Source organism: Dromiciops gliroides, chromosome 5 (assembly GCF_019393635.1).
Source record: "Dromiciops gliroides isolate mDroGli1 chromosome 5, mDroGli1.pri, whole genome shotgun sequence".
NCBI classification, from domain to species: Eukaryota; Metazoa; Chordata; class Mammalia; order Microbiotheria; family Microbiotheriidae; genus Dromiciops; species Dromiciops gliroides.
In genome coordinates, this window is record NC_057865.1 from 93,377,855 (window position 1) to 93,405,786 (window position 27,932).

General features: G+C 39.5%; 1 protein-coding gene across 6 annotated transcripts; it reads left to right on the top strand.

Moving 5' to 3' along the window:
• The first annotated feature begins 1,457 nt into the window (after positions 1 to 1,457).
• Positions 1,458 to 27,932, top strand: LOC122727431 (GTPase IMAP family member 4-like). Of its 6 annotated transcripts, none has more exons than XR_006353140.1 (4): positions 1,469 to 1,534; positions 8,100 to 8,172; positions 14,882 to 14,959; positions 27,547 to 27,932. XR_006353140.1 is itself a non-coding variant. In XM_043964960.1 (3 exons), the coding sequence occupies exons 2-3, from the start codon at positions 8,115 to 8,117 to the stop codon at positions 12,992 to 12,994; spliced, it is 990 nt and encodes a 329-aa protein (XP_043820895.1). In that variant the 5' UTR covers positions 1,458 to 1,534; positions 8,100 to 8,114; the 3' UTR covers positions 12,995 to 13,917. The 6 variants fall into 6 exon arrangements, 2 of the variants coding, with proteins under 2 accessions (XP_043820895.1, XP_043820896.1); XR_006353141.1 differs by lacking the exon at positions 27,547 to 27,932 and adding an exon at positions 19,764 to 19,969; XR_006353142.1 differs by having other exon boundaries at positions 1,495 to 1,562.

Sequence of the window (27,932 nt, forward strand, 5' to 3'; positions counted from 1 at the left end):
GATGATTGCTAACAGGGGTGGTAGGAACTAGGGAGGATTGTGAGTCTTTATATTTTTCTAACAATTCATTTTCTGCCCAAAGCTATTCAAATTCCATCTGAAAGCTATGTTTCTTTGCATACATGTAAAGAAGGGCTGGTCAACAAGTCCAGTTCCTATGAGCATTAACAGAGTGCAGCTGGTTCAAATCCTCATGTGGAAAAGGTAGGGGACTCTGCTTTGGGAGAGTTGAGATGATGTACAATGGGAATGCCTTTGAAAGATTTAGGAGTTTGCATAGATGTTCTTTTACTGGTTCTTCAGTTTAATAACCACAAGGTCTATAGAAGTTTCTTCGAGTGGCTGCATTTGGACATGAATTTGGTGGATATTTTGACTGCGGAGAGTTTATTAGTTGTGTGAACCCACTGTCTTCCCAGAGGCCAAGGAGTCATAGGGGAGAGTATGTACCTGAGGTGATGGCGGAAGTGTTTATTTTTCTGTTCTTTTCAAATCTTCAGTGCAGTGGTTAAAGCACCAGCCCTGGATTCAGGAGGACCTGAATTCAAATTTGACCTCAGACACTTGACACTTACTAGCTGTGTGATCTTGGGCAAGTCACTTAATCTTCATTGCCCCACCCAAAAAACTCCACAAACCACCACCACCAACAACAACAAAAACCCAAAAGAAAAAAAAATCTTCAAAGTAAATATCCCTTTATATAAAGCTAATTGATGTCAAGCAGTTGAATAGAATTGTGGCTTCATTCACTAGTGCCTAAAGGGGAGAAGAAGTACACAAGGAAGAAGAGATGAAAGTAATGGCCTGATGCTGCAGCACAGAGGAAGTATCCCTCAGGAAATTTGGCAGTCTGGCTCTAGGAAAGTGGTTTTACTAGTTTTGCTTTTGCTTTTCAGAAATTCTTTTTCTACTCATTTAGGCATCAACAGGTATGTCTGCAACAGAAGCAACATCTTATGTCCTTCAAGAGTTGTTTTAAATCTCTTCTTTACGCAAAAATACCTTAACTTAAATTTTCATCATGTGAAAAGAGCCTTAAAGGGGCAGTGTAGCTTACAGGGCAAGAGAAAGGGGAAAGCTCACTTATCGGAAGAGTTTAGGAGGGGAAGGAGGAGCTTGAAAATCATGGCCAGGTGAACAAGGAGAAAAATGGTCCAAAGGGAGGTTAAGTATCAAGGGAAACAGAGAAAGACAGAGAGTGAGCAAAGGTCTAGTTAATCCATAGATCTAATAAGTAAGAGTTAGCTGTATGTTAGTCCAGAGGAGTGTTTTGTGCTCAGTAAAAATCTCTTTCTTCTGGTTCCTCAGCTCAGGGATCCTTTTGGATCAAAGAGGCTCAGCAGGCAGGAGCATTCCCAGTCAGGTAACCTGAGACATCTCTTTCTCTTTATCTCCCTAGTGTCAGCAAATGGGCAGACAACTTGAAATTTCCATGTGCTTCCAGCTATTTATACCCACCCAGGCACACTACACACAACACTGACCCCAAAGCTCGGTTCTGTGAGGAGGAGGCAGCAGGCTGCTCATTCTGGTAAGGCCACAGTGCCCAAATTGGCCAGGTGAGGGATTGGTGGCACCTCTTCCAGAGGGTGGGCTCCCTGCTCTGTCCAGGGAACAGACCTGCCCTTCTTAGTGTGCTTTATTTCTCTGCTTGCTTAAAACCTTAGCTTTGGCTCCTGCTGATTCAGGGTGAAGTACGTGTGTGATGGCTCATTTCTCACTCCCTCCAAGAGCCCCAGGGTTGGCTCCTAGAGGAGACTTCTCAGGTTAATGATTGTCCTTTCACACTTTCCCAAATATGAGTGAGGTCTGCTCTTGAGGGGAGGTGGGTGAGAGAAGAGGAAACCAGCACTCGATCAGCAAATCTGAAGGAAGGAACAAACCAATCTCCTGCCTAGAGTCAGGTCAGGGATGTTACTGAGTTACAGTTTGGGTCACTAATAAAGGAACAGGGATCATAGACAAAAGCATGAGCCCCAAATGGGCAGCCAGCCTAGCCCTTAATCAGAGAAGGTGGCGTCCTCAGTGCTGTAGTGAAAGACAAGCCTCCGTTTCTCAAAAGTGTCTCCCCTTACCTTTCCTGCCTTAAATACCTGTCCTGAATATCCATCTCCCAATTCGATATTAATTTCTTTGGGGTAAGCACTGCTTTCTCTTGGTGGCCTCTTGCTACATTCTCCTCCTCCAGGAAGGGAGATAGATAGATAGAGAGGGGAGGGGGAAGAGAGAAGGAGGGCATGGCATCATTGGATCATGGAGGGAAAAATCTTCTGCTTATTTGAAAGGGCCCCAGCTGCACAGTTTATCAGTCTGGGCAGACTGGCCAGAGCCAGGCTTGGCTTGAAGGGTACAGAAAGTTGAATAGAGTTCAGTTGCAAAAGATCACTGTTATGTTAGTTGGGGGGTGGGGAGGCTTCATCTCTGGAAAATAGGGCAACTCAAGAAAACAAGGCCTGGGGCAGCTAGGTGGCGCAGTGGATAGAACACCGGCCCTGGAGTCAGGAGGACCTGAGTTCAAATCCGGCTTCAGACACTTAACACTTACTAGCTGTGTGACCCTGGGCAAGTCACTTAACCCCAATTGCCTCACTAAAAAAAAAAAAGAAAGAAAAGAAAAAGAAAACAAGGCCTGGGGGCCCCTTCATAGTTTAGTTTTAGGCCGCTTCTGGCTAACAAAGTCTGCCCACTGACCTTATCCCCTAGTCAGAATCTCCTGTAGAATCAACAGAATAAGTGAACTTCAGTAAGGGAGAGGTTGCATAAGTGTCTTTGGTAATATCTCTCTCCTGGAACAGGGGCAGTTAGAAACCACCTATCATAGCAGAGATTCCCAGGAATTTACCTTGGGCATATGGGAAAATTAGAAATTGCTAGTCAGAACAGGGTAGGGGTCCCAGAGTTTCCCAGGGATTGCCACAGGCCAGGGGCTTCTAGAGAGTGAACAACTATTGTCTTTTTAAAATCTCTCCTTTTATGTGGATCTGTAAATTTGTAAAGGAAGAATCAGATGTCACACCTACTTTGTTCTTTCTATCTTTTAGACAAAAACTGAAAAATGCCACATGAATGTAATCTATTTGGCTGCATGGGACTGGACTGGATGTCCCTTAATGCTGCCTTCAGCCCAAAGAACATTGCTGCTGCTCTCTGTGAACCCCCAAACCATTTTTTGAAAATGAATGATTTTCTACTCTCTTAATAAAGAAGGAAATAACACTTTTCCCAAAAGAAAGAAGGGATTTTATGATTTCAAATGTGCATATAATGGCTTCTTAGCAACGGAGGTTTTCTTAGTAACCAGCCTTCCTTGGTTACCCATGGCCTCTAGCCAAAAGATTTCAATCCAAGGAAAATATTTTTAACTTATGCTGAAAAACAGCAGGCTATTTTAACACATTTAAAAATTGACCACATACTTCAGAGATAACATATTTGGATTCAGTAAGGGCAATATGTAATAATGCCTACATTATGGGCAGATATGTTTAAAATTTAAAGATTCCTTTATTTATTTCTTTTCTCCTTGTCTTCCATTTGAACAGTGTGGAGAAGGGTAGACAGTAAGAAGCTAGTTACATTTCTTAGATCACACAGCTAGTGAGTGAGGCTAGGAATGGAAGTAAGGATTTCTGACTCAGTCATTATTGTTTTTTCCCCCAAGACGAAATAATTGGTAGATGTACTCTGATAGCTAGTAGCACCATGCAAGAATATAAAATTACTCACAACTAAATTAGAAAGTGATCTTTGTACATTCAGGTAAGTTTTTAATCCAATATCGTTGTATTCATTTTCAAGAGTTTTGAATGATCAGAGAGGCTACCTATTCCTGACTCTATGGTTGAAGTAGGTACAAGTTGGCTGGGGCCAGTCTTGTGAAACTCCCCTTTGCTGTTTATCAGGCTATGCCTTCCATGCGGCAACCCTTCCTGTTGAAATGTATTTAAATCCTGCCATATCTGACCCTCTTGGACACCCTAGTACTTTGGTCCTGCCTGGGGCCCTGAATTGCAATTCCCTTGCCTCAATGAAAGACCCTAGTTTTTGCTCTTCTGGTAGCCCTCTTTATTTCAGGTTGACAAGAAGAATCTTGGTTTGGATCTTTTCTTGGCCAGTTAGGCAAACTCAGGAAATAAGGCAAAGATCATTTATTAGCACAGCAATGAAGTAAGGAGCACTGATTATAAACTGCCATAGCTTTTATAAACAGGAGTAAACATCGTTCACATAAGGACAAAAAATAAAAATATTGTTTGATATATGTACTGTGGAAATTTATTTTGATTTGGGGACCCTACCTTTGGGCAGAGATTGAAAAGCCTTAGGCCCTCAGGGTCTCTTCTGTGTGGGAGGGGCTGGTGCCCCCCCCCACTCTGCTTTAGCTGAGCCAGAAAGCCCTGTGGGCTGTGCAAGGCGCTGGGTCAGACAGCTGGGGGGAAGAAGCCCCCAGCTCCCTCCACCCTGAGCAGAGGTATCTGAGTGATGCTGGGCTCTGGTGTGGCCTGTGCTGGGGCTTGTGCTGGGGCGCGTGAGGCTCGAGCACAGCCCCCCCCCCCCTGCCCCCAGCTGCAGCCCTGGCTGGCAGATTAGCCTCGTCTGTGTGGGGGCGCAGGAAGCCCCGAGATTTGAGTAGAGAGAAGAAAAGGTATATATAGACCTGGGGGTTGGACTCAGGGGGGCAGACAAGGACAGAGCGGTTCAGACGGACAAGATGGAGTGACTGAAGGGGGGACGAGCCGAACAGCAAGGCAGGACTAGGGGCAAGGAGGAAAGGCCGGCGGACAAGATTAAGGGAGGCAGACAAGATTAGAGGGGCGGCAAAGGCGGCAGAGGGCAGACTGACAGAGCAGACAGACAGAAGGTCCTTGAGAAAGAAACACAGGGGTTCAGCAGTGGCAGTAAGGAGAGGAAAGTTAGAAGCAGGGGGATTTACAAAGTGAAAGGAGTTCAGAGTTAGAATAAAGTACCTGAGTGCCCTAAGGCAAGTGGCAGCTAAGGCCCTTATTGTATTAAAGAAGTTCCAAAGAGACACAGTGGAAAGAGAAGCACTGCAACACAGTCAGGTTGTACATTATATTTCTCTGTATTCTTAATTTTCAATAGTATCTCATAAATAAACTCTGCTTTGATTATTTAGTTAAGACATTTCTTAATATTTTGCTTATCAATTTGGGAGTGGACAGTATGGTGGAACTTTATAAATGGCCCATATTAAATTAAACGCAGTCAGATAGCCAGTCAATCACAAGTCCCAGATTAAGTACCCCAGTCAGATTAGCCCCCCAAATTAGGCTCGTCAGTAAAAATATTTCACAGTATGAAGGAATGAGTTTTATGTCAACTCGGCTTTTCCCCAAGTCTAAGTATGAATACCCAAGACTTATTTACAGATTGCCATTTCCTGCAGACTGGCATACCCCAAGGTCAAGTAAGGTTTAAACTTGGAGTCAGTTAGGTTAATTTTGCAAACTCATAAAACTTTACTCTCGAAAAGGCCAAAATCAAAACATGGGCATTAGAAACCTACTGAAATTCCCAAAGTTTTAATAGGATCATGATGTGTTATGGGAGAAATCTTTCCTCTCTGATTTTCTGTTATGGTTTATGACTGCCAAATGTGTATTTACTCCATTGCAGAAATTATATAGGTAAAAGTCTGTTTTATTATTATGCTCAAGCATAGGTTCAGGCCTCAAAGAATTCCTGAACATCAATTAGGACTGTAAGAAACCTCCTTATCGACAAAATTATGTCAGAGTGACAGAGAAATAATTCTTTTGCATATTCCAATTCTTTATATTCCTCTCAAGCCATAAAAATTATAGAAAGGTTAGATTCATAATCTCGTACTTTCTTCAAAGTTACTAAAGTTGAACAAACTTAAGTTACTCATCACAAGTCTGAGGGTTTTGGTCTTAGAACACTGCATTATCTATAAGCAATGAGTGTCATTTTATATTTAGCCTCACCCAAAAGAGGGAAATGAAAGACAGTGTGGAATAGTGGGTAGAGAGCTTGCCTCAGAGATGGGGTACAAGGGAACAAGGAGAGAAGAAATTTTGGTAGAAAGATACAAGACCAATTTCTAGCATATACTGATCACGTGACCCTAGGGAAGTCACTTACCTTCTCAGTACCTCAGGAAAATTTCTACAGTTTACATGTTGCAAAGCAGGTACTGACTTGCACTGGTAGAAGGAGTTTCCTCAACAGGAATTCTCTAAGCTAATGAAAACTACTGATCATGTATAAATAATTAATAACAATAATAACAACATCGATGATGATGATGATGATGACAATAATAATGATGGGAAGTTCCAGACAAATTAAGACCAGAATTCTTTCCTTTGATAGAGATTTCAACTGTGACAAAATTATTTTCTACTATTTTTTTGGCAAGGCATTCGGGGTTAAGTGACTTGCCCAGGGTCACATAGGACAAAATTATTTTCATAACTATTTTCTACAGAAAAGACAGCAAGAAATTCACAGAACAGATCAGAGAGCAATTAGAAAAACACAGCACTAGTTTATTTGTCCCAAGAACAAGCAGGCACGTACATGCAGAGAATCTTTCCAAAGAAAGAGTTTAAAGACTTTTATAAATAAAGGTATATAAACTTTCTCTGCTCACTGGTTACAGACATCAGGTTAGGTCTTTATTGGCAAATCAATCAGATCCAGATTAACTTTTTGGTTTTCCAGGCTCATTAGTACAGGATATTATCAGATCTATTAGCATGATACAAATGAGTTTAACAGTTTAACTTGAAAGCAGACAATATAACAAGAGTATATGAAGTACAAATAAGTATGATAGCTCAAATTTGAAAACAAACAATATGATGAGAGATACAAAAGGGGTTGTCAAAGATGTTTTTACAAGGATGGCTCCAGTAGACAAAGGTATTTGTTAGAGAGCCATAAAATCTACCAATTATCCTGGGGAAAGAATCAGTAGCTAGGGTCTTATCTGCCAGCTATACACTCTGAGACATTTGGAGAGAAAAATGATATATAACACCCAAATGACTCTGGGGTTTGCTTGACACTCATTTGTATATTATCTGGGTTCACTTTGATCTCATTAATCTAAGGTTTCATAAAATTTTTTTGGATAATAAGGCAGTTCCATCAAATACAGATGGTCTAAATATTCATCAACCATTTCATTTATATCTAGATTATTAAATTTTGCATAACACAACAAAGAGTCAAAGTACTGAGGGTTTTCAAATCTCAGTTAAGCCCTCCTAGATTGGGGGCAGGGGGCACCAGAGGCAGGGCACTCAGGGCAGCCCAGAAGCTCAGCAGAAGCTCTTGGTAGGCAAACCCCAACCCTTGGGCAGGTGCAGATGAGAGAATGGAAGGAGACCAGGACATGGTCTGGAGGAGGTGGCTGAATGTCAGCTGGTAGCTACAGGCTGTTGTGCCATAAGGGAGGAGACCAGATGGGTCATGGCTGGTGAAGCACTTGTGGTCTTTTTTAGAAGTGGCTGCCCTTGGTTGGTGTCATTACAACAGGGGTGGGGGAAGGCAAAGAACAAGTGGCTCCCTTGGGAAACATTTGGAGAGAGGACTATAAATTATCAGGCTAAGAGAACCATAACCCCAAACTGTGCATCTAATCTCTGCTACTTAGTCTCCCTCATTGTAATCTCTCCCTTCTCCAATCCATCTTCCATCCTGTTGTCAAATTGATTTCCCTAAAGCATAGGTCTGATTAGGTCACTCCCTTACTCAGTAACCACTGTTGGCTCCCTACTGCCTCAGCAATCAAATATGAAACCCTCTGTTTAGCATATAAAGCCTTTTGCTACCTGGCCCTAACCTACCTCTCCTATGATATATGGAGTATGCCCCTTCATGCATTTCCAGGCCAGTTAAATTTATCTTTATGCTAATGATCACCCCTAACCCTCCACCCCCCATCTCCAGTTCAGGACCCAGGGAAGGCAAGTGATTTGGCCAAGTTCATCAGGCCAGTTAAAGGCAGGGATGTGGACCAGAACCAACATCTCCTGACCCTGAATTAGAGTCTCTTTTCACTTCAACACAATTGACAATGACTTCAGTTATTTTTTTTTCTACAGAAGTTGCACACTCCAATGGCAGAAGCTTATGGTGGACAAGTTTTTGGCAACATGAGTGAGGAGACAAGCCATGGTGAGCAGACCCACAGGATTCCCTGGACAGAGTTGGAGGGGGAGATGACTGAGATCAGATGAGCTTCTCATTTTCCTTTGCCTACAGGGCTTTTGGTCTTTTTCTAAGTAGGCAAAAGCTTCTCTGAGCAGCATTCTCCATTTGCCTGGCCTTCTCTCAGTTTCTCTTCTTTCTTGCTCTTCCTCTATACTCCCTCCTTCTTTCTTTAATTCATTCTTTTCTTTCCTCCTGTATGTTTACCCAGTTCCCTAGATGTCACAACAACTAACAGGAAAGGAGGGAGTAAGAGTCTCTTTACTTCTGTAGGGGTCAAATTTAATATGTGGAGAGTTAATTGGGTGGCTTGCTGTAATATTGGGGTTCAGAAAATAATGAGGGACCTTTAGGTCCAAAACATCCTCCCCTCTGAACTGCCTTTTTAGATACTTCTCCCAGGCCAATAAGAAAGTAGCTTACCAGCATCTTTTCCACAAATGAATCAGGTTTTATTAATGGGAATAAATTACACAGCAAAAGTGAAATTAGTAAAGTCAAGGACAAGGGAATAGAGAAAAAGAAAAATGGATAATCCCCCTAACTCTAACAAAAGCCTATACAATCCCCAAACTCGCATCCAGCTCAGCTAATTCAAAGAGCCGGGCTTGTTTTATTAACTCACCACCTGAGGTCCATACTTTCAATGGGAGACAGCTGTGCAGCCAAGGCCCACAGAACAAAACTGCCAGGAAAAACCTGTCTTGTCCGCCCCCAGAAACTCACCCGACCAGAAAAGACAGAGCTCCCCTCAGTGAATGTTTACTATCTCTCCCCCAAAAGGGAGGTCCTTCAAACTGCCTGTGGAGAATGGTTCCCCTGCTGACATCAGCAGCATACGTCACTCAGGGCAGGCCAGGTGTGGTCCATATCTAATCATTCCTAGCTGGCGTCTGCCAAATTCCATTATTTTACCACACTTCCTCCACCCTATAATGGGCTCTGCTGGACAAGGTTGGCCTTAACCAGGACATCTGGGGTTGCTACTCTGTGTCTAACCTATCCATTCATTCTGACAGGATGCTGGGCTTGTGTAGTATGATGTGGAGAGCAGAAATAAGAATGTGGCTGATACTGTGACCAATAAATCCTTTGTGGGAAAATGTTCCCTGGTTGTTTGAGGGCAAGGGTATAACTAGACTGGGTCAACTGCTGACATTCAGAGGGCAACCTTCCCTCATACATAACCCCATGCCTCAGTTCTCCACTCGTGTCCATCCCTGAGGGGAAAGAAGGGCAGTGGAAATGTTAACAGTGTTAGGCTAAGGCAATGGGATCACCCACCCCTTCTACCTAATTAGATTGCCTTGTGTGCTACCCTCCAACTCCCATTATTACCTGTGAAGGGGCAGCTAGGTAGTGTAATGAATAGAGCACTGGCCCTGAATTTGGGAGGACTGGATTTCACATCTGATCTCAGACACTTACTAGCTGTGTGACCCTGAGCAAGTCACTTAACTCCAATTGCTTTAAACATCTAGAGGTTAAGTTCTTGGGGGTGGGAGAGTGGGAAGGGAGGGAGGAAGAGAAGTCGGAACACAGTTTTAAAAAATTGATGTCAAAATTTTTTACATGTAATTTGGAAAATAAAATTCAAAACAGAAAAAAAATAAACATCTAGCGGCTGGGGTCATTAGTGAAGACTTCAAGGTAGGATAAAACCCTGAAAGAGGTCAAAGTTCTAGACAAGTAAAGAACAATCTGACATTCCTTATGTGGAGTGAACAAAGGCTCAGCAATGAGAATGCTTACAGTGAGTCTTGCAAAAAGTGAAGAAACCCACTAGAGTGACATAGAGATATAATCCATGAAGGGTAGGTTTCAATTCTTCCATATCCTCTCCAACATTTGTTGCTTTCCCCTTTTCCCCCTAATGATCTTTGGGAATAGACTTAATAGTGGTATTACTAGGTCAAAGGGCATAGTTAGTTTAATAATCTTTGGGCATAATTCCAGATTGATCATGGTTAGATCAGTTCACAATTCAACTAATAATGAATTAGTGTCCCAGTTTTCTACATTGTTCACTCCAGATGGGACTAACTAAACTATCTATACCCTTTGAACTGACTATCTCACTACTAGGTCAATTTCCAAAGATGATTAGGGAAAAAGAAAAAGAGCCTATATATTCTAAAATGCTAAAATGTAGGTACTTTCTTTGTGGTAGAAAAGAAGTGGAAATTGCATGGATGCCCATTCATTGGCAAATGACTGAACAAGTTGTGGTATATGGTGGACATACAATGCTACCATCCTATAAGAATGATCAGCTCAATGATCTTAGAAAACCATTGAAACAAGTGCATGAAATAATGAAGAATGAAATGAACAGAACCAGAACATTGTATACAGTAATAGCAATATTGTTTTAAGTACAATTTTGACCAAATAACTTATTTTTATTATCATAAATAACCAAATGAATTATAAGACATATGAAGAAAGATGCTATCTCCTTCCAGAGAAAGAACTGATAAATAGAAGTATGTATAGAATAATTGTACACACACATATAAATATACATAAATATGTGTATAGACATATACGCACATATATGTATACATGTTTGTGGATAATGGTAGCCATCTTTAGGGTAGGAGGGAGGGAAAAATTTACATGATAATTTTATTGTATATTTGAAGAGGAATCTTTTTTTTTATTTTGTGGAAATGCTTGTTCTATTCCATAAATTATTGTTCTAGTGCATAGATTACAAATAAAATATTTTTAAAAGGAAAAAAAGGGAGTGGGTTATAAGATTATGAAAGTAAAGGGGGGCTGGACTGTGGAGAGCCTAGAATGTGAGGTTAGAGTGTTGAGTATTTAGTCCATATGATAAAGTATCCTGAGAAGCCACTGAAGGGTGTGGAAGATGGAAGTGATATGATCAATATGGTGTTTTAGAAAGATGAATCTGAGAGGTGGAAGGGCCCTGAGTCATCTAATCCAACCTCCTCATTTTACATATGAGGAAATCAGTGCTCGAATAAGTGAGGTTGCTTTCCTAAGATTACACAGGTAATAAGAAGCAAAGTCAGGGGTAGCTAGGTGGCTCGGAGGACAGAGCACCGACCCTGGAGTCAGGAGAACCTGAGTTCAAATCTGGCCTCAGACACTTGACACTTACTAGCTGTGTGACCTTGGGCAAGTCACTTAACCCCAATTGCCTCACCAAAAAAAGAAGAAGAAGAAGAAGAAGAAGAAGAAGAAGAAGAAGAAGAAGAAGAAGAAGAAGAAGAAGAAGAAGAAGAAGAAGAAGAAGAAGAAGAAGCAAAGCCAGCTTTAGAACCCAGGTCCTCTGATTCCCATTCCAGGACTTTTTCCATGGCACCACTCTGTCTCTGTGGATTAAGAGATATTAGACACCATTTATAGGAATACTATAGTAATCCAGGTCTGAAGTATGGTGTTAGGAATGGAAATAAAAATAAGGGCAGAGGAGAAAAACATGTAAGTTCATTGACAACATGGTCTGTGTATTATTTAGAACTCTCTTCAGGCTCAGTGCAGTGACTTGCACATTGTAACCACTCAATAAAGGTATTGTTAAACTGAATTAAAGACAAGAAGGGTTGAGAAAATAAATAAGCTTAGTTCTAGAAGTATTTGAGGGCTACAGGATGGGCAGACAATAAAAGAGGTCATATTAAGTGCCAGCCATCAGTAAAGTTAATATATTTCTGAGTCAGAGAGTTACAGCTTCTTACTACTGAAGGACCTAATGCCAATGGGTGTGTGACTCTGGGACTGAAGCCAAGAGCAGAGACCAGCCTAGACAAGATTGGAAGGGGAATTGAAAAGATTACAGCTGAAGGTAGAGCTTAACCATGTCACTCTCATTATCCACATCTCAGGTGATGGAAACCAAGAGCCCAGCAAAAAGCAACTGAGATTTGTCCTGGTGGGTAAAACAGGAGCTGGGAAAAGTGCAACAGGAAACAGCATCCTTGGGGAAAGAGTATTTGAGTCAAGACTAGCACCAAAGTCAGTGACCAAGAGCAGTATGAAAAGAAGCAGATTGTGGAATGAGAAAGAAATCGTAGTTGTGGATACTCCTGGAATTTTTGACACTGATGTGTCTGATGTGGACACTTCAAGGGAAATCAATCGCTGCCTCATTATGTCCTCCCCTGGGCCTCATGCCATCATCCTGGTGGTCCCACTTAGTCGTTACACCAAGGAGGAGCAAGATGCAGTAAAGAAGATCCTGGGAATTTTTGGTTCCAAAGCCAAGAAATATGTCATCCTTTTATTCACCCGGAAGGATGATTTAGAAGGTACTGATTTGAATCAATACTTATGTGAAACTACAGATGGAGCTTTGAAAGACCTGATAGACCAGTTTGATGGAAGGTACTGTGCATTCAACAACCGGGCAACTGGAAGGGAACAGGAGGCCCAGGTAACAGAGCTCCTGAGCTTGGTTGAGCAAGTGGTACAGAGGAATGGAGACTCTTGCTACACAAATGAGATGTATCAACTTGCTGAGGAGAAGATTCAGCAAAAAACTGAAGCATTGAGAAGATCCTATAGGCAAGACCTGGAAAGAATAAAAGAGGAAATAAGTCATAAATATGAAGATGACATGAGGTACTTAAAGAATAATCTGGAGCAGAAAGAAAGAGAAGAAAAAATGTATAGGGATTTTGCAAGTAAGGAAACTTTCTATGCAAATAAGCAAAGAGATGCCAGAGATGAGGTTGTGAATCATACTGAATTCCTTAGAGAAATCCGGAAAATCTTTAAAATAGTTTTTGACTTTATGAGACTTCTATTTAAAGATTAAGGAACTTGGTAAATGTACCTTCTGCTTTCTGCTACCTTCCCACCTTCTTTCTCTGTTGATTATTGATGAATATTCAAACATCACATGCACATCCTACTACTCATGTCTTCAAGGATGAAGCCATTTGCAAACCTTTGGTCATAAGAACTATCCTATTCTTTTATAACTAATATTTTAATATGAAAAAAAGGGAAAGATTATTTTATTGTATAAATCCAGAATAGGAAATTCTAACATTTTCTGAACTGGAAATTTTCCCTCTAAGATGCAGAGTAGGAAAAAAGGAACAAAAGTCAAGCTTGTAGTAGCGTTTCAATATTTCTTCACCCCTTCTTCTCTAGAAAGGGAATAGATTCTCTGTGTGTTGGCTCTTATTTGCATTTCAACTGTTATCTTTATAAAGGCCCATATGATAGCTAATGGCTAATATTTTTGTAGGACTTTAGTGTTTGCAAAACACTATACATAATGTTACTTACAAACACATAGTTACATACAAATCATGTTATTTGATTTGATCCTCATAAAAACACTGTAAGATAGATACTATTATTATCAACATTTAACCTAAAAGGAACCAGTCTAAGAATCAAAGTGCCTTCCTTACAACCACAGGGTAAGTAAGTGTCTGAATCTGGATTTGGATTCAAGACTTCTCTCCAAGTCTGACACTCTCCCCACTATACCACTTACTTGCCCGTTTCACATTGGCCATTATGTCCTTGCTATTCATATTTTTTTAAGTAATAAACATTTTTATTTATAGTTTTGAGTTCAATTTTTATCTTTCCTTCCACATTCTCCTCCCCCCCTTTGAGGTGGGGAGCAATCAGATTTGGGTTATACATGTACAATTATGTAAAACATTACCATATTACTCATTTAGTACAAGAAAGCTTGAATAAAAGAAAAAAATGAAAGAATGTGAAAAATAGCATGTTTCTGTCTGTGTTCCATCAATATCAGTTCTTTCTTTGAAGGTGGATAGTATGTTTCATTATTAATCCTTTGGGAATGTCTTAGATCATTGTATTTCTGAGAAGAGTTAAGTCTTTCACAGTTCTTCATCAAACAATGTTGCTCTGTACACAACCATCTCTTCATTCTGCTCACTTTAATATACATCAAGTCCTAAAAATCTTTCCAGGTCTTTCTGAAATAATCCTGCTTATCATTTCTTATAGTACAATAGTATTTCATCACCATCATATACCACAGCTTGTTTAGCCATTCCCCAATTGACGGGTGTTCCTTTGATCTCCAATTCTTAGCCACCACAAAAAGACTTGCTATGCATCGTAATCAAATGGTATTTTTGGAGGAAGGAGATGCAATCCTGTTATATTTGTTTCTTAATCCTAAAATGAAAATTCCCATAGGTTTTCTGCTTCATAACAATCCATTCTCTCTCCTGGCCTGTTCATTGAAATTGTCATAATTCTATATCATTGACTGCATGTTACTAGTCATTATGATGACTAGCCTTTCCCAAACCAAATCTCTGCAATCATATTGCAGTTATTAGTCCTATTTTACAGGTGAGAAAACCGCAACTCAGAAGAACTGGTTTTTCACATTGTCATAAAAGTTGCCAGTATCAGGGAGAACCTGGGACTCTTCAGATCTCATGTCCAGTGCTCTTTTTACTATACCATATCACCTCTTCTATTAAATAACTTTACAAAACGTCTCAGAATTCAATCTATCTTGTGCCAATCATATTCAGAGTATGATGATGAGGAAAGTGGAATGCCAAATCCCTATTAACTCATAGACAGTGAAAGTTTATGATTCAACTCATGAGACAATGTGGTCTAATGAGGTCATTTCACCCTGTTCTGTGAAGTGCATGTTCTTAATAAAAGTTGACATTTCTGGTTTTTGTAGGCATTATTTATGTTTTGTATTGAGATGGAGAGAGGAAAGGGAAGAATACCACCACTAATTCCTGGTAAACTAAGAGAGGTTTGTTTTTTTTTAATTTTAAATTCAGATTGTATTCTCAATGTGTTTTCATGTCTATGTGCATGTGTGTGAAGATGGGCTTTGGTTTCTATACCATTGTAGGGATCTGTTTGTTCTATGAAGCTCTTCCCAATTTGTTTCCAGATCTTCTATGGAACCATTCCCAATAAATTACCCCACTTCCCAAATACTCTACTCTCTCATATCAGGACAACCCAAACACTTTACCAAATAAGTAGGTGAATATGTGTAGAGTTGGGTAAAAGGTATCACCTTTGCACTTCCCCACCTTTTTCTACACATAGACCCTTCTTTCTTGTCCTTAAATTAGCAAGACATGTAGTATAAGTATAGAAATAGGTGGGCTTGTTTGGAGAATGGTCACTGTCACTTTAATACAATCACCTAAGTTGGTTTCTTCCCTCCCAAAAGAGCTTTGTTTGTTGACAGATATCCGTGCAGGTTACATCTTCCTGGTTGAGTGAGAGAGGCTTTAAGTTCAGAGAAAATGCTCTGTAAAGTTTTCTCAAATCTCTGATGTCACTTCAAGTTCTCAGTTGACCTTCTAGGGACATTTCCAACTTCTACTGATGAAAAGAAGCTTTAGGGATCTGATAATGTATCCCCTTAAAACTCTTAAAAATGCCGTGGACAAAGTCCTTGATGCTACAGGACCTAGAACATGCTACCCATGTTCTAACAATAGATGACTACATACAACCCTTGGCTCAATGTAGTCACAGTCTATATGCCTACCTACTTATGCCTTGATTCAGGCCTAGAGATCAGAAGCCTCAATCTATCAGGGCTACCCCTAGATGATGAGGGGATAAATAGCAGCCTTACTCTAGAACCCCAGCCTGCCAGTGCAAGTAGGGAATTGGGAGAGTAGCTCCAGAAACTATATGTGCTGCACGTGGCACCTTTTCTGAAATAAAACATGGGGCCCTTTGACTTCATGGGGAATAACTAAAGAGATTCTCTGCTCAGGACTTTTGTTATTATTTATAGACCATTGTTTTTAAGATTCCCCCCTCTTCTCTTTGAGGTCACCATTGCACAAGTCAGTTTTGTAGATTCAACATAAATTTCTTTGCCAAACTTTTGTATGTTTGAATGTTTATTACCAATATGTATTATATGATTGTAGAAAGCATAAGTATCATTGCTGATAGAAGGAAAATGAATTTATGTCCCTATAATATTAATGTCTAGAAGTTTACCTAAATCCTATTATGATGATAGCTCAGAAATGCTCATATTTTTCTTTTGACTTTTAAAGAGAACCTAGAGGGGCAGCTAGGTGGTGCAGTGGATAAAGCACCAGCCCTGGATTCAGGAGGACCTGAGTTCAAATCTGGCCTCAGACACTTGACACTTACTAGCTGTGTGACCCTGGGCAAGTCACTTAAGCCTCATTGCCCCACAAAAAAACAAAACAAACAAACAAACCAAAAAAACAAATAAAGAGAACCTAGAATACTTTCCTTAATATGACCTGAGTCCAAACATTTTGTCTGAGTTTCTTGTGGACTGCAGATCTGTAGGATAAAGGTTGCCTGCCAACCTAGAAAGCCTGAGTAATTAACTCTAAGTGCTCAATTCCTTTTTAGGTACCCCACACTTCTTTGAGGGTGTTTTAAAGTATATTTTCTTTAAGATAACCTGCTTGTACTAGTGAGAACTGAATTAGAAATTCTATTTGGATTTTCCAAGGGCAGGGATACATTGGAGAAAATTTTGGTATACAGATTCAGAGAAAATTAGCTTGAACCTGCAAGAGGATTGCCTGTGTTACAGTGTTGTAAGATGGACATTGGAGAGGAGTGAGTTAACTCTCAAAGTCCCACAACATGTTAGTACTTTTTTTTGGCTGTTTTTTTTGGTAATATCTAGAATTTTATTTTTCCTAATTACATGTAAAAACAATTTTCAATGTCCATTTTTTAAAACTTTGTGTTCCAAATTTTCTTCCTCCCTCCCACCCCCTTAAAAATACAAACAATTCAATATAAGTTATACATGTGTAGTCATGCAAAACATTTCCATATTAGTCAGGTTGTGAAAGAAAACAGATAAAAATACTTAAGAAAATAAACTAAAGAAAGTTATGCTTCAATCTGCACTCAGACACCATCAGCTCTTCCTTTAGAGATGGATTGCATTCCTCATCAGAAGTCTTTTAGAGTTACACTGGACCGCTGCATTGCTGAGAAGAGCCAAGTCATTCACAACCGATCATCCTACAACATTGCTGTTACTTTGTATACAGTATATTTCACTTTGCATCAGCTTATGTAAGTCTCTCCAGGTTTTCCTGAGGGTATCCTGCTCATCATTTCCTAAAGCACAACAGTGTTCCATCATAATCCCATCCCACAATTTGTTTAGCCATCCCCCAATCAGTGGACATCTCCTTAATTTTGAATTCTTTGCACCAGAAAAGGGCTGCCTTAAATATTCCTTGGACATATAGGTCCTTTAACTTTTTGTTTTTTATCTCTTTTTGGATACTGACCTAGTAGTGGCACTTTTAGGTCAAAGAGTATGCATGGTTCCATAGCCCCCTTGGTCAGACCTCCAAATTGCTCTACAGAATGTTTGAATCAGTTCACAACTCCACCAACAGTGCATTAATGTCTCATTTCCCCCCATATTCCCTACAACATTTGTCATTTTGCTCTGGTGTCCTATTTTCAGAGATACTTTTAGGGATTTGTAAGTTTTTAGTTCTTCCAAAGTAGCATGATTTAAGGAGAGGTATGTTTACTACTCTAGTGGCTTGTGCTCTGGTCTGCAAGAAACCACAGACCTGCTTTTCTGCCCTGGAGCTATGAAGAGTCCCACTCCACTGTGGTCACAAGCTCCAGTGTATGTGTGCTCCTCCCCGGCCTGGGATGGCCACTCAACACTGTGACCTGGCTGGTAGTATGGGCAAAACAACAGAGTCCTGCCTCAGTGCTACCAAAAAGAGATACCTGTCATCTTCTGGCCAATTGTTCAACCTCCTTACCATCTGTGGGCTTAGTTCCAGAAGCAGTTGCTACTGCTGTTGATTCAAAGGCTACCAAGGCCTGCTCCTGGTTTGTTGGGGCTGGGTCTGAGTCTTCACTAGCATGGCCTAAGCTGGGCTGTGCTCTACTCTCACCCTGGTACAAGAGACCTTTCCTAAATTATCTTTGGCTGGAAAATTATCTCACCCTGTCTTTTTTATGGGTTCTGTTGCTCCAGGAATTGTCTTATGACATTATTTGAAGTTATTGGGAGGGGTCTTGGGGAGAGCTCAGGCAAGTAACTGCCTTTCTTCCACCATCTTGGCTCTGCTCCATGAGCCAGTATTCTTGCAAGCAAAAAAACTACGGTGAATACCTGGGGAAGTTAGGGTTAACATTTTCCCCATAGGAATTGATCTGGGATCCAGCTGTGGGCCCTTTGGACCAAAGGAACATAAAAGTGATTTTGACACTTTGGCAGGGAGCTCCTGAGATACATCCACATGCAATATCCTTAATGATTGCTTTTTTAAACTTTCCCACAGGTTTTCACTTGTTTTTATCCTACGAACTACATCATTTAAAAATTATTATGAGAATTCTTTCTACCTGAGATTATTGGAATGATTTTAGGCAAAAGGTTTTGTTTAAATTCCTGGCTCTGAGTGGTCCATTTTATGAGATGTAGGATAGCAAACTCCACACATAGGAAAGATTTTGTTGTGCCTTGTAGAGGTATTACTGGGTTGAAGTTTAGTGACTCTTGGGTTATCATTTCTAATCATTCTTGAGGATGGCTAGCCAATTTCAAAATTCCATCAATAGTACATTACTCTGTCTATCTTCCCCAATCCCCTTAAACAATTGCCATTTTCATTGTTGCCAAGCCTGAGGAATGAGAAAGAAACTCAGAGTTCTTTAATTTATATTTCTCTTATTAGTAATTTGTAGCATTTCTCCCCCTATGGCTCTTGATAATTACATCCCTCTGTGAGTAGTTTTTTCATATCCATTAAATAGCTATCTATTGGGACATAGCATTTGTTCTTATATATATATATATATATATATATATATATATATATATATATATATATATATGGCATTTGGCATTTATATACATATATGGCATTTGGCATTTTATATATATATAAAAATTTTATATATATAAATTATATATATTTATATATATATATATTTTATATATATATATGGCATTTGGGGTTAAGTGACTTGCCCAGGGTCACACAGCTAAGTGTCTGAGGCTGGATTTGAACTCAGGTCCTCCTGATTCCAGGGCCAGTGCTCTATCCACTGCACCACCTAGCTGCCCCCATTCTTATGTATTTGAATCAATTTCCCTTATATCCTGGATGCCAGAGTTTTATCAGAGGAAAACGCTACAAAAATTTTCCCCCAGTTAACTACTTCCCTTCTAATTTTAACTCCACTGGTTTTAATTTTTTTGTACAATATGTGATTAATTTTGTGTTTTTGAAATTATTTATTATAACTTTTTAGATCCTTTCTATGCCTTTTTAGTCAAGAATTCTTCCCATATCCAAACTTGTGAATGCTATCTCCTCCTTGTTCCTCTAATTTGTTTATGATATTACTTGTTGCATCTAAATTATATATCCATTTGAAGTTTAGATATTATTTGATGTGAGATGTCCTAAAAATTAGGTTCCAACCTATTTTATTATTCAGATATCAAGTATATCTTTCATTATTTTAAGTTGTGCATTGTTTTGCTTGTTAGCTAGGTAAGTAAACTGGCTTTGCTACAGTCTTTTCACTTTCTTTTCTAGAAAAGAAACATAATGCTCCTTAGAAATGTAAGAGATGGGGCAGAGCCAAGATGGCAGAGGAAAGGCTATGACCCTTGGAGCTCCTGACACTGTGCATCCACATACCTTCAAAATAATGCCATAAAGGTGGCTAAGGAAAGGCAGTGAGCTCTCGAACTCATGACACAATCGCTCCAAAAAACATCCAAATAAGGTCATAGGAAAATGCCTGGAGTAGCAAAACTCACAGAAGAATGTGCTGAAATCATCTTCTAAACACAAACGGCTTGGAAGGTCAGAAGGAAGGAGCTTCTGTGCTGATACAGGAGTCAGGCCCAACCCCACAGTCTCCCTGACACAGATCCAGTCTCAGGAAGTCCTCACCAGAGAAGGAGACCCCCAGAGCCTCTGAATCAGCTGAAGCACCAGTGTTGTCTGGAACTAAGCTCACAGTCTGGTGAGTGGGATGAGCCCTGGGCAGGGGAGAGAATACAGGGGTCTATGCTGGTGCTAAGGCAGAACTTGGATTTTACACCCCTACCGAGAACCAGGTGGTAGGCTCGAGTATAAGTGGCTCAGGTTGGGGAGGGGCACAGGCTTGTCATAGCTAACAACCACAACAACACAAAGCTGGTTGATTGGCAAGTTGGTCTGGGGTCATCTAGGACCAGGAAACAGCCCAGCAAGGGAAGAACCTGATTCTCCTTAAATCATACCACCTGGGACTTCTTAAGCTTGGGATACTGCAGCCTGGAAACAGTGACCCACTTTAAGGAGCTAAAAGTCTAGTAAAAGAAAGACAAGATGAGCCAACAGAGAAAGGTGAGGACCATAGAAAGTTTCTTCAGTAACAAGGAAGACCAAGGGGCACCCTCAGAGGAAGATGTCAACATCAGGGCCCCTATATCTTCCAAGAAAATATGAATTTGGTCTCAGGCCATAGAGGAGCTCAAAAAGGACTTTGAAGATAAAGTTAGAGAGGTACAGGAAAAATGGAAAGAGAAATGAGGGTGATGCAGGAAAGACATGAGAAAAAAGTCAACAGCTTGAAAATTCAAATTGGCCAAATGGAAAGGAGGTACAAAAGCTCTCTGATGAAAATAATTGCCTAAGAATGAGGATTGAACAAATGGAAGCCAGTGACTTTATGAGAAACTGAGACACAATAAAGCAAATCCAAATGAATAAAAAATAGAGGGCAATGTGAAATATCTTCTGGGAAAATCTGCCAACTTGGAATATAGGTCTAGGAGAGATAATTTGAAAATTATTGGTCTACCTCAAAACCATGATCAAGGAAAGAGCTTAGACACCATCTTCCAAGATATTCTCAGGGAAAATTGCCCTGAAATTCTAGAAGAAGAAGCTAAAATAGAAATTGAAAGAATCCACCAATCACCTCCAGAAAGAGATCCCAAAAAGAAAACTCCTAGGAATATTATAGCCAAATTCCAGAGCCCTCAGGTCAAGGAGAAAATATTGCAAGCTGCCTGAAAGAATTCAAGTACTGTGGAGCCCCAGTCAGGATAGCACAAGATCTAGCAGCTTCTACATTAAAGGACTGGAGGGCATGGAATATGATATTCCAAAGGGACAAAGGAAATGGGATTAAAACCAAGAATCACCTACCCAGCCAAAACTCAGCATATCTTTCAGTGGAAAAAATGAGACTTTAATGAAAAAGAAGACTTTCAGATATTTGTGATGAAAAGACCTGAACTGAATGGCAAATTTGACTTTCAAATACAAGACCCTAGAGAACCATAAAAAAAAAATTGGAGCTGGTGGACATATCTGGAGTCATACAGTGGGCGACTATCTTGTGTCTGAGGCCAGGTTTTGGCTGGGATCCCCCTGGGTCCAGGGTGATAATTTGTCCAATGTGTCACTTAGCTAGATGATAACATCTTTAGGTTAAATTGAGGGGTGAAGGAATTCAATGGGGGAGAGGGAAGGGCAGAAGTGAAATCCTACATGAAATTTACAGGAAAAGGCTTATGGAGTAGGGGAAGAGATGGGAGGGGAGCAGGGCAGTACATGAATTTTACACTCATCAGGAAAAGGCTCAAATATCTTAAACTCATCAGAGCTGCCTCAAGGAGGGACTAATAGACACACCCAAGTGGGTGGAGTAATCTATTTAATCTGGGCAGCAAATGAGCCTAACACTCATCAAAATTGGCCCAAAGACCTCAATCTCATTAGAATTGGCTCAAGGAGGGAATAATGTACACACTCAATTGGGTGGAGTAATCTCTATAACCCTGCAGAAAAATAGGAGGGAAAGGGATAAAGACAGAGGGGAAAAAGAAGGAAGGGCATGAGTGGGGGAGGGGACAGACAGAAGCAAATCCTTTGAAGAGTGATAGGATGAAAGAAGATGGATAATAGAATAAATATCATGGGGAAGGGAATAGGATAGAAGGGAAACAGTTAACAATAGTAATCATGAAAAAGAGAAAAGGGGGGAAATGGTACAAAAAATATTTATAGCAACTCTTGGTGGAGGCTATGAATTGAGAATCAAGGAATGTCCATCAATTGAGGAATGATGGAAAAAGCTGTGTTATATGATTGTAGTGGAATGGACTTGTGCTACAGGAAATGACAAACAGGATGATCCCCCAAAAACCTTGAAAAACTAATGAACATCGATGTATAGTGAAGTGAGCAGAGCTGGGAGGACATTGTGCATAGTGACAGCAGTATTATTCAGTGAGTAATTGTGAATGACTTAACTACTCTCAGCAGTGCAATGATCCAAGACAATCCCAAGGAACTAATGAGGAAGCTTACTATGCACCTCTATAGAAGGAACTGATAAAAAGAACACTTGTGGATTGTACATATATAACCTGATCGTGATATCGTGGAGGGGGGAGGAAAGGGAGGGAGGGAGGGAGAAAAATTTAGAACTCTAAATCTTATGAAAATGAATGTTGAAAACTACCCTTACATGTAAAATGGAAAATAAAAAGTAAATGTTTAAAAAAATAAAAAATGAATAATGCCATAAGATAATTCTTGGAGCAGCAGAAACCACAAAAGAAGAGACAGAAAACCATTTTCCAGCCAAAGGCTTCTTAAAAGGGGGACAGGGAAGGTCTGTAGAACTGGCCTGAGAGAGGAGCACAGGGCAAGGCAGGCCATACCTCCATAGCCTCAGGAAACCATTAGTGTCAGCAACTACTTTAGAAAACTTGGCTTCAGGACTGTCGAGGGGGTCCAGTGGTTGGCCCTGGGGGAAATATCTGTGGTCTCTGCTAGAGCTAAGGTGGAGCACCCATATTCTGAACCAGGAAGCAAACCCCCAATGGGGGGGGGGGCACAGGCACACCAAACTTCTGATCATAGAGAATCAGATTTCAATTAGATTTCTGCTTCCAAGGTTAAAGAGTTAGTGGGCCCATGGTTACTTACAGGCCAGGTGGGCTGAGAATTAAGCCTCTCATATAAATCGTATTCCCTGGGACCCCTGGCTCTGAGACAGTACATCCTGGAAGCAGGGCCTCCATTGTAAGAAGGAGTTAAAGCCAAAAAACTAGGCCAGAAAGATAAGTAGGCAGAGAAAGCAGCAGACCATCAAAAATTTATTTGGCAACAAGGTAGATCAATAATACACCCTCAGAAGAAAACAACAAAGTCAAAGCTCCTGCATCCAAAGTTTCCAAGAAAAATATGAATTGGTCTCAGGCCATAGAGCCACTCAGAAAGGACTTTGAAGATAAAGAAGAGAGACAGAGGGAAAAATTCGGAGAGGTAGAGGAAAAATGGAAAGAGAAATGAGAGTGATGCAAGAGGGTCATGAAAAAAGTCAACAGCTTGAAAAGCAAACTTGGCCAAATGTATAAAGAAGGCACAGAAGCTCTCTGATGAAAATCATTGCTTAAGAATAAAGATAGAGCTAATAGAAGCTAATCACTTTATAAGAAATCAAGACACAATAAGCCAAATCCAAATAAATAATGAAATACAGGATAATGTGAAATATCTCCTTGGAAAATTCAGCTACCTGGAAAGTAATTCCAGGGGAGATAATTTAAAGTCATTGAACTACCTGAAAACAATGACCAAAAAAGTAGCTTAGGCATCATCTTCAAGAAATTGTCAGGAAAATTGGCCTGATATTCTAGAAGCAGAAGGTAAATAGAAATTGAAAGAATCCACCAAACACTTCTAGAAAAAGATCCCAAAAGGAAAACTTCCAGGAATATTATAGCCAAATTCCAGAGATCCCAGGTCAAGAATGAATATTCCAAACAGTTAGAAAATAAGAATTCAAATACTGTGGAGCTACAGTTAGGATAACACAAGATCTAGCAGTTTCTATATTAAAGGATGGGAATCTATGGAATATGATATTCCAGAAGTCAAAGGAACTAGAATTACAACCAAAATCACCTACCCAGCAAAACTGAGTATCATCTTTCAGGGGAAAAATGGGACTTCAGTGAAAAAGAAGACTTTTCAGGCATTCATGATGAAAAGACCTGAACTGAATAGAAATTTGACTTTCAAATACAAGACCCTGGAGAAGCATAAAAAGGTAAACAGGAAAAAGAAAGCATGAGGATATTAAAAGGTTAAACTGTTTACATTCCTACATGGGAAGATAATACTTCTAACTCTTAAGAAGTTTCTCAGTATTAGGGCACTGAAAGTAATATACTTAGACAGAGGGCACAGGTGTGAATTGAATAAGAAGGATGATATCTGTAAAGCATTTATTTTTTGATATCCTTGCCTTTTGAGGAACATGCAGGGTGGGGTGGCTTATGTCTGGGAGCAGATTTGAGCTCAGTGGCCTCCTGGGTCCAGGGATGGTGCTGTGTCCTCTGTGTCACCTAGCTGGACCCATGATGACATCTTAAAATAAAGTTAAGGGGTAAAGGAATGCATTGGAAGAAAGGGAGAGGTGGAATATGGGAAAGTAACACATCAAAGAAACAAGAAAAAGCTTATGGATTGGAGGGGAAGTGGGGGAGGTTGCAAGGGAATGACGTGAACCTTATTTCTCATCAAAATTGGCTCAAAGACGGAATAACATGCACACTCAAGTGGGTATGGGAATATATTTTGCCCTGACAAAAAGTGGGAGGGGAAGAGGCTAAGGGGGGAGAGAGGCAAAGGAAGGGAGGGCAGATTGAGGGAGGGCACAGTAAAAAGCAAAACACTTTTGAGGAGGATAGGGTGAAATAGAAAATATAGTAAATATCAAGGGTAGGAATAGGATGGGGTGTATTATAGTTAGCAATACTAATGTGAAAGAAATGATGAGCAGGATGCTATCAGAAGGATGTATGAAAAGTGCAAACCATCAACAGAGAAAGAACTGATGGTATCTGAATACAGATTGAATTATAATTTTATTTGTTAGTTCCTCTTTCTAAAGTTATTGTGTCTGTTTTCTTTCACAACTTAATGTGAAGAGTTTTGTGTGACTACACATGTATAACTTATATTGATTTACTTGATTTCTTAGGGAGGGGTGAGGAGGGAGGGAGCAAGAAAATTTAGAACACAAAATTTTTAAAAATGAATGTAAAAAAATTTGTTTTTTTACATGTAACTTGGGGAAAATTCTAAATAAATACCTAATTAAAAAAAAAGTTGCAGTATTAAAAAAAAATCAAAGAAATGTAAGAAAAACACCACTTTATTCAATTCTTGTAGAATTGCCCCTACTTTCTGTATTTCTGTTTCTTGAGCTTAGATCCTCAGTTTTCTGGTCACTCTTGTTCGCTAGCTTGTATGTGTAAATCAGCAAGCCCAATCATCAAAATGATTTACTGTTACCTAGGCACAATCACTAGTGGTTATTGTACCCGATTTCATGCATAGCCTGCTACATATGTCATTTTCCTGTTTTTTATCATCTTAGCCAATCAAATAGGTGGAACCCCAGAGTTGTTTTAATTTTTATTTCTTTAATTATTAATGACTCATAGCATATTTTCATGTGGCTATTGATACCTAAGATTTGTCCTATGAAAACTGCTTTTTCCTAGCTTTCACCATTTCTCAATTGGAAAAGGGCTCTTGTTTTTATAAATTTCACTCAGTTCTCTATATATCTTTAGAAATGGATTCTCCAATTGAGAAATGGTCAAAGGATATGAACAGGCACTTTTCAGATGAAGAAATCAAAGCTATCTGCTGACATATGGAAAAATGCTCTAAATCACTATTGATTAGAGAAATGCAAATTAAAACAACTCTGAGGTACCACCTCACACACATCAGATTGGCTAATATGGAAAAAAAAAGTCAATAATAAATGTTGGAGAAGCTGTGGAAAAAATTGGAACACTAATGCATTGTCAGTGGAATTGTGAACTGATTCAACCATTCTGGAGAGCAGTTTGGAACTATATCCAAAGGACTATAATGCTGTGCATACCCCTTTGATCAAGCAATAACACTATTAGGTCTAGTTCCCAAAGAGATCATAAAAAGCAAAAAGGACTCACATGTACAAAAATACTTATAGCTGCACTTTTCATGGTGGCAAAGAATTGGAAATTGGGGGGGACGCCATCGATTGACTAAACAAGTTCTGGTATATGAATGTAAAGGAATATTATTACGCTGTAAGAAATGATAAGCAGGCAGATTTCAGAAAAAACTTGGAAAGACTTACATGAATTGATGCTGAGTGAAATGAGCAGAACCTTGGAAAACATTGTACACAGTATCAACAACATTGTTTGATAATCAAACTATGATAGACTTAACTCTTCTTAGCAATACCATGTTCCAAATTTATTCCAAAGGGACTCATGATGGAAAATGCTCTCCACATCCAGAAAAAAAAGCTTGTGGAATTTGGATGCAGATTGAACCATGCAATTTCTACTTTTTTTGTTTGCTTTTTTTGAGGTTTTTCACTTTTGTTCTGATTCTTAATTCACAACATGTCTAATGCAGAAATATGTTTAATGTGACTGTACATCTATCACCTATATCAGATTGCTTGCTGTTTTGGGGAGGAGGAAGGGAAAGAAGGAAGGTAGAAAAATTTGAAACTAGAAATCTTATAAAAACAAATGTTTGAAACTATCGTGACATGTACTGGATAATAATAAAATGCTTTTGTGATTAAAAAATAAAGGAGAAAAGATTAAAAAAAGAAATGAAATCTTGATCAAAGAAACTGTCTGCAAAGATTTTTCTCTCCATTCTCCTGCTTTTCCTGTTAATTCTAGTTGTATTGGTTTTGTTTCTGCCAAAATCTTTAACTTTATATAATCAAATTATTTATTGTACATCCTATGAACCTCTCTAACTCTTCTTTTGTTGTTAACTCTTTCTAAAGATTAACAAATATTCCCTCCATAGTCCGCTGATTTGCTTATATCCCTCTTTATGTCTAAAGCATGTATCATTTTCAGTTTTATCTTGATGTAGGATGAGAGATGTTGGTTTATACTAGTTTTCTGCCAGACTACTTTAAAGTTTTACCAATAGTTTTTGTCTAACACCAAATTATTGCCTGAATAGTTGGTATCATTGGATTTATTAAACCCTAGGTTAGTATGCTTACTTACTTCTGTATCTTGCATATCTAAGCTATTCTACCAATCAGCCTCGTTATTTCTTATGCAATAGCAAATTACTTTGATGATTAGAGATTTGTAGTATATTTAATGTCTGGTACTGTGTGGAAATCCTGTTGAAATTTTACAGTAATATAGGAGTTGGTAAAATCATAGAAAGAACTATATATTGTTCTATAGAATATTATTCCAAGATACACTTTCAGTCAATAATCCATCATTTTTTTAAATATTATTTTCTCCAACAGATTGTCTGAATATTATTCTTGTGGGGAAAAGTGGAGCTGGGAAGAGTGCAACAGGAAATAGTATCCTTGAGAAAAATGTATTTCTTCCAAACTGTCACCAAAACCTGTAACTGAGACAGTACAGAAAAGTAGCCGGACTTGGGAAAGATGGACACTGGTCGTTGTGGATACTCCTCCCATCTTGATGAACCGAGACTTGATAAAGAAGTGGGAAAGGAGCTTCTGCATTCTAATAATGGTGATTCAATTGGGCTGTTACACAGAAGAGGACAGGAACATCTTCAGAGATGTGAAAAGGGTCTTAATAAGCCCTATAAGAAATGGTTTTCCTATTTACAAGGAAAGAAGATTTAGGGGGTGGGAGTCTGAGTGATTATGTGGAGAAT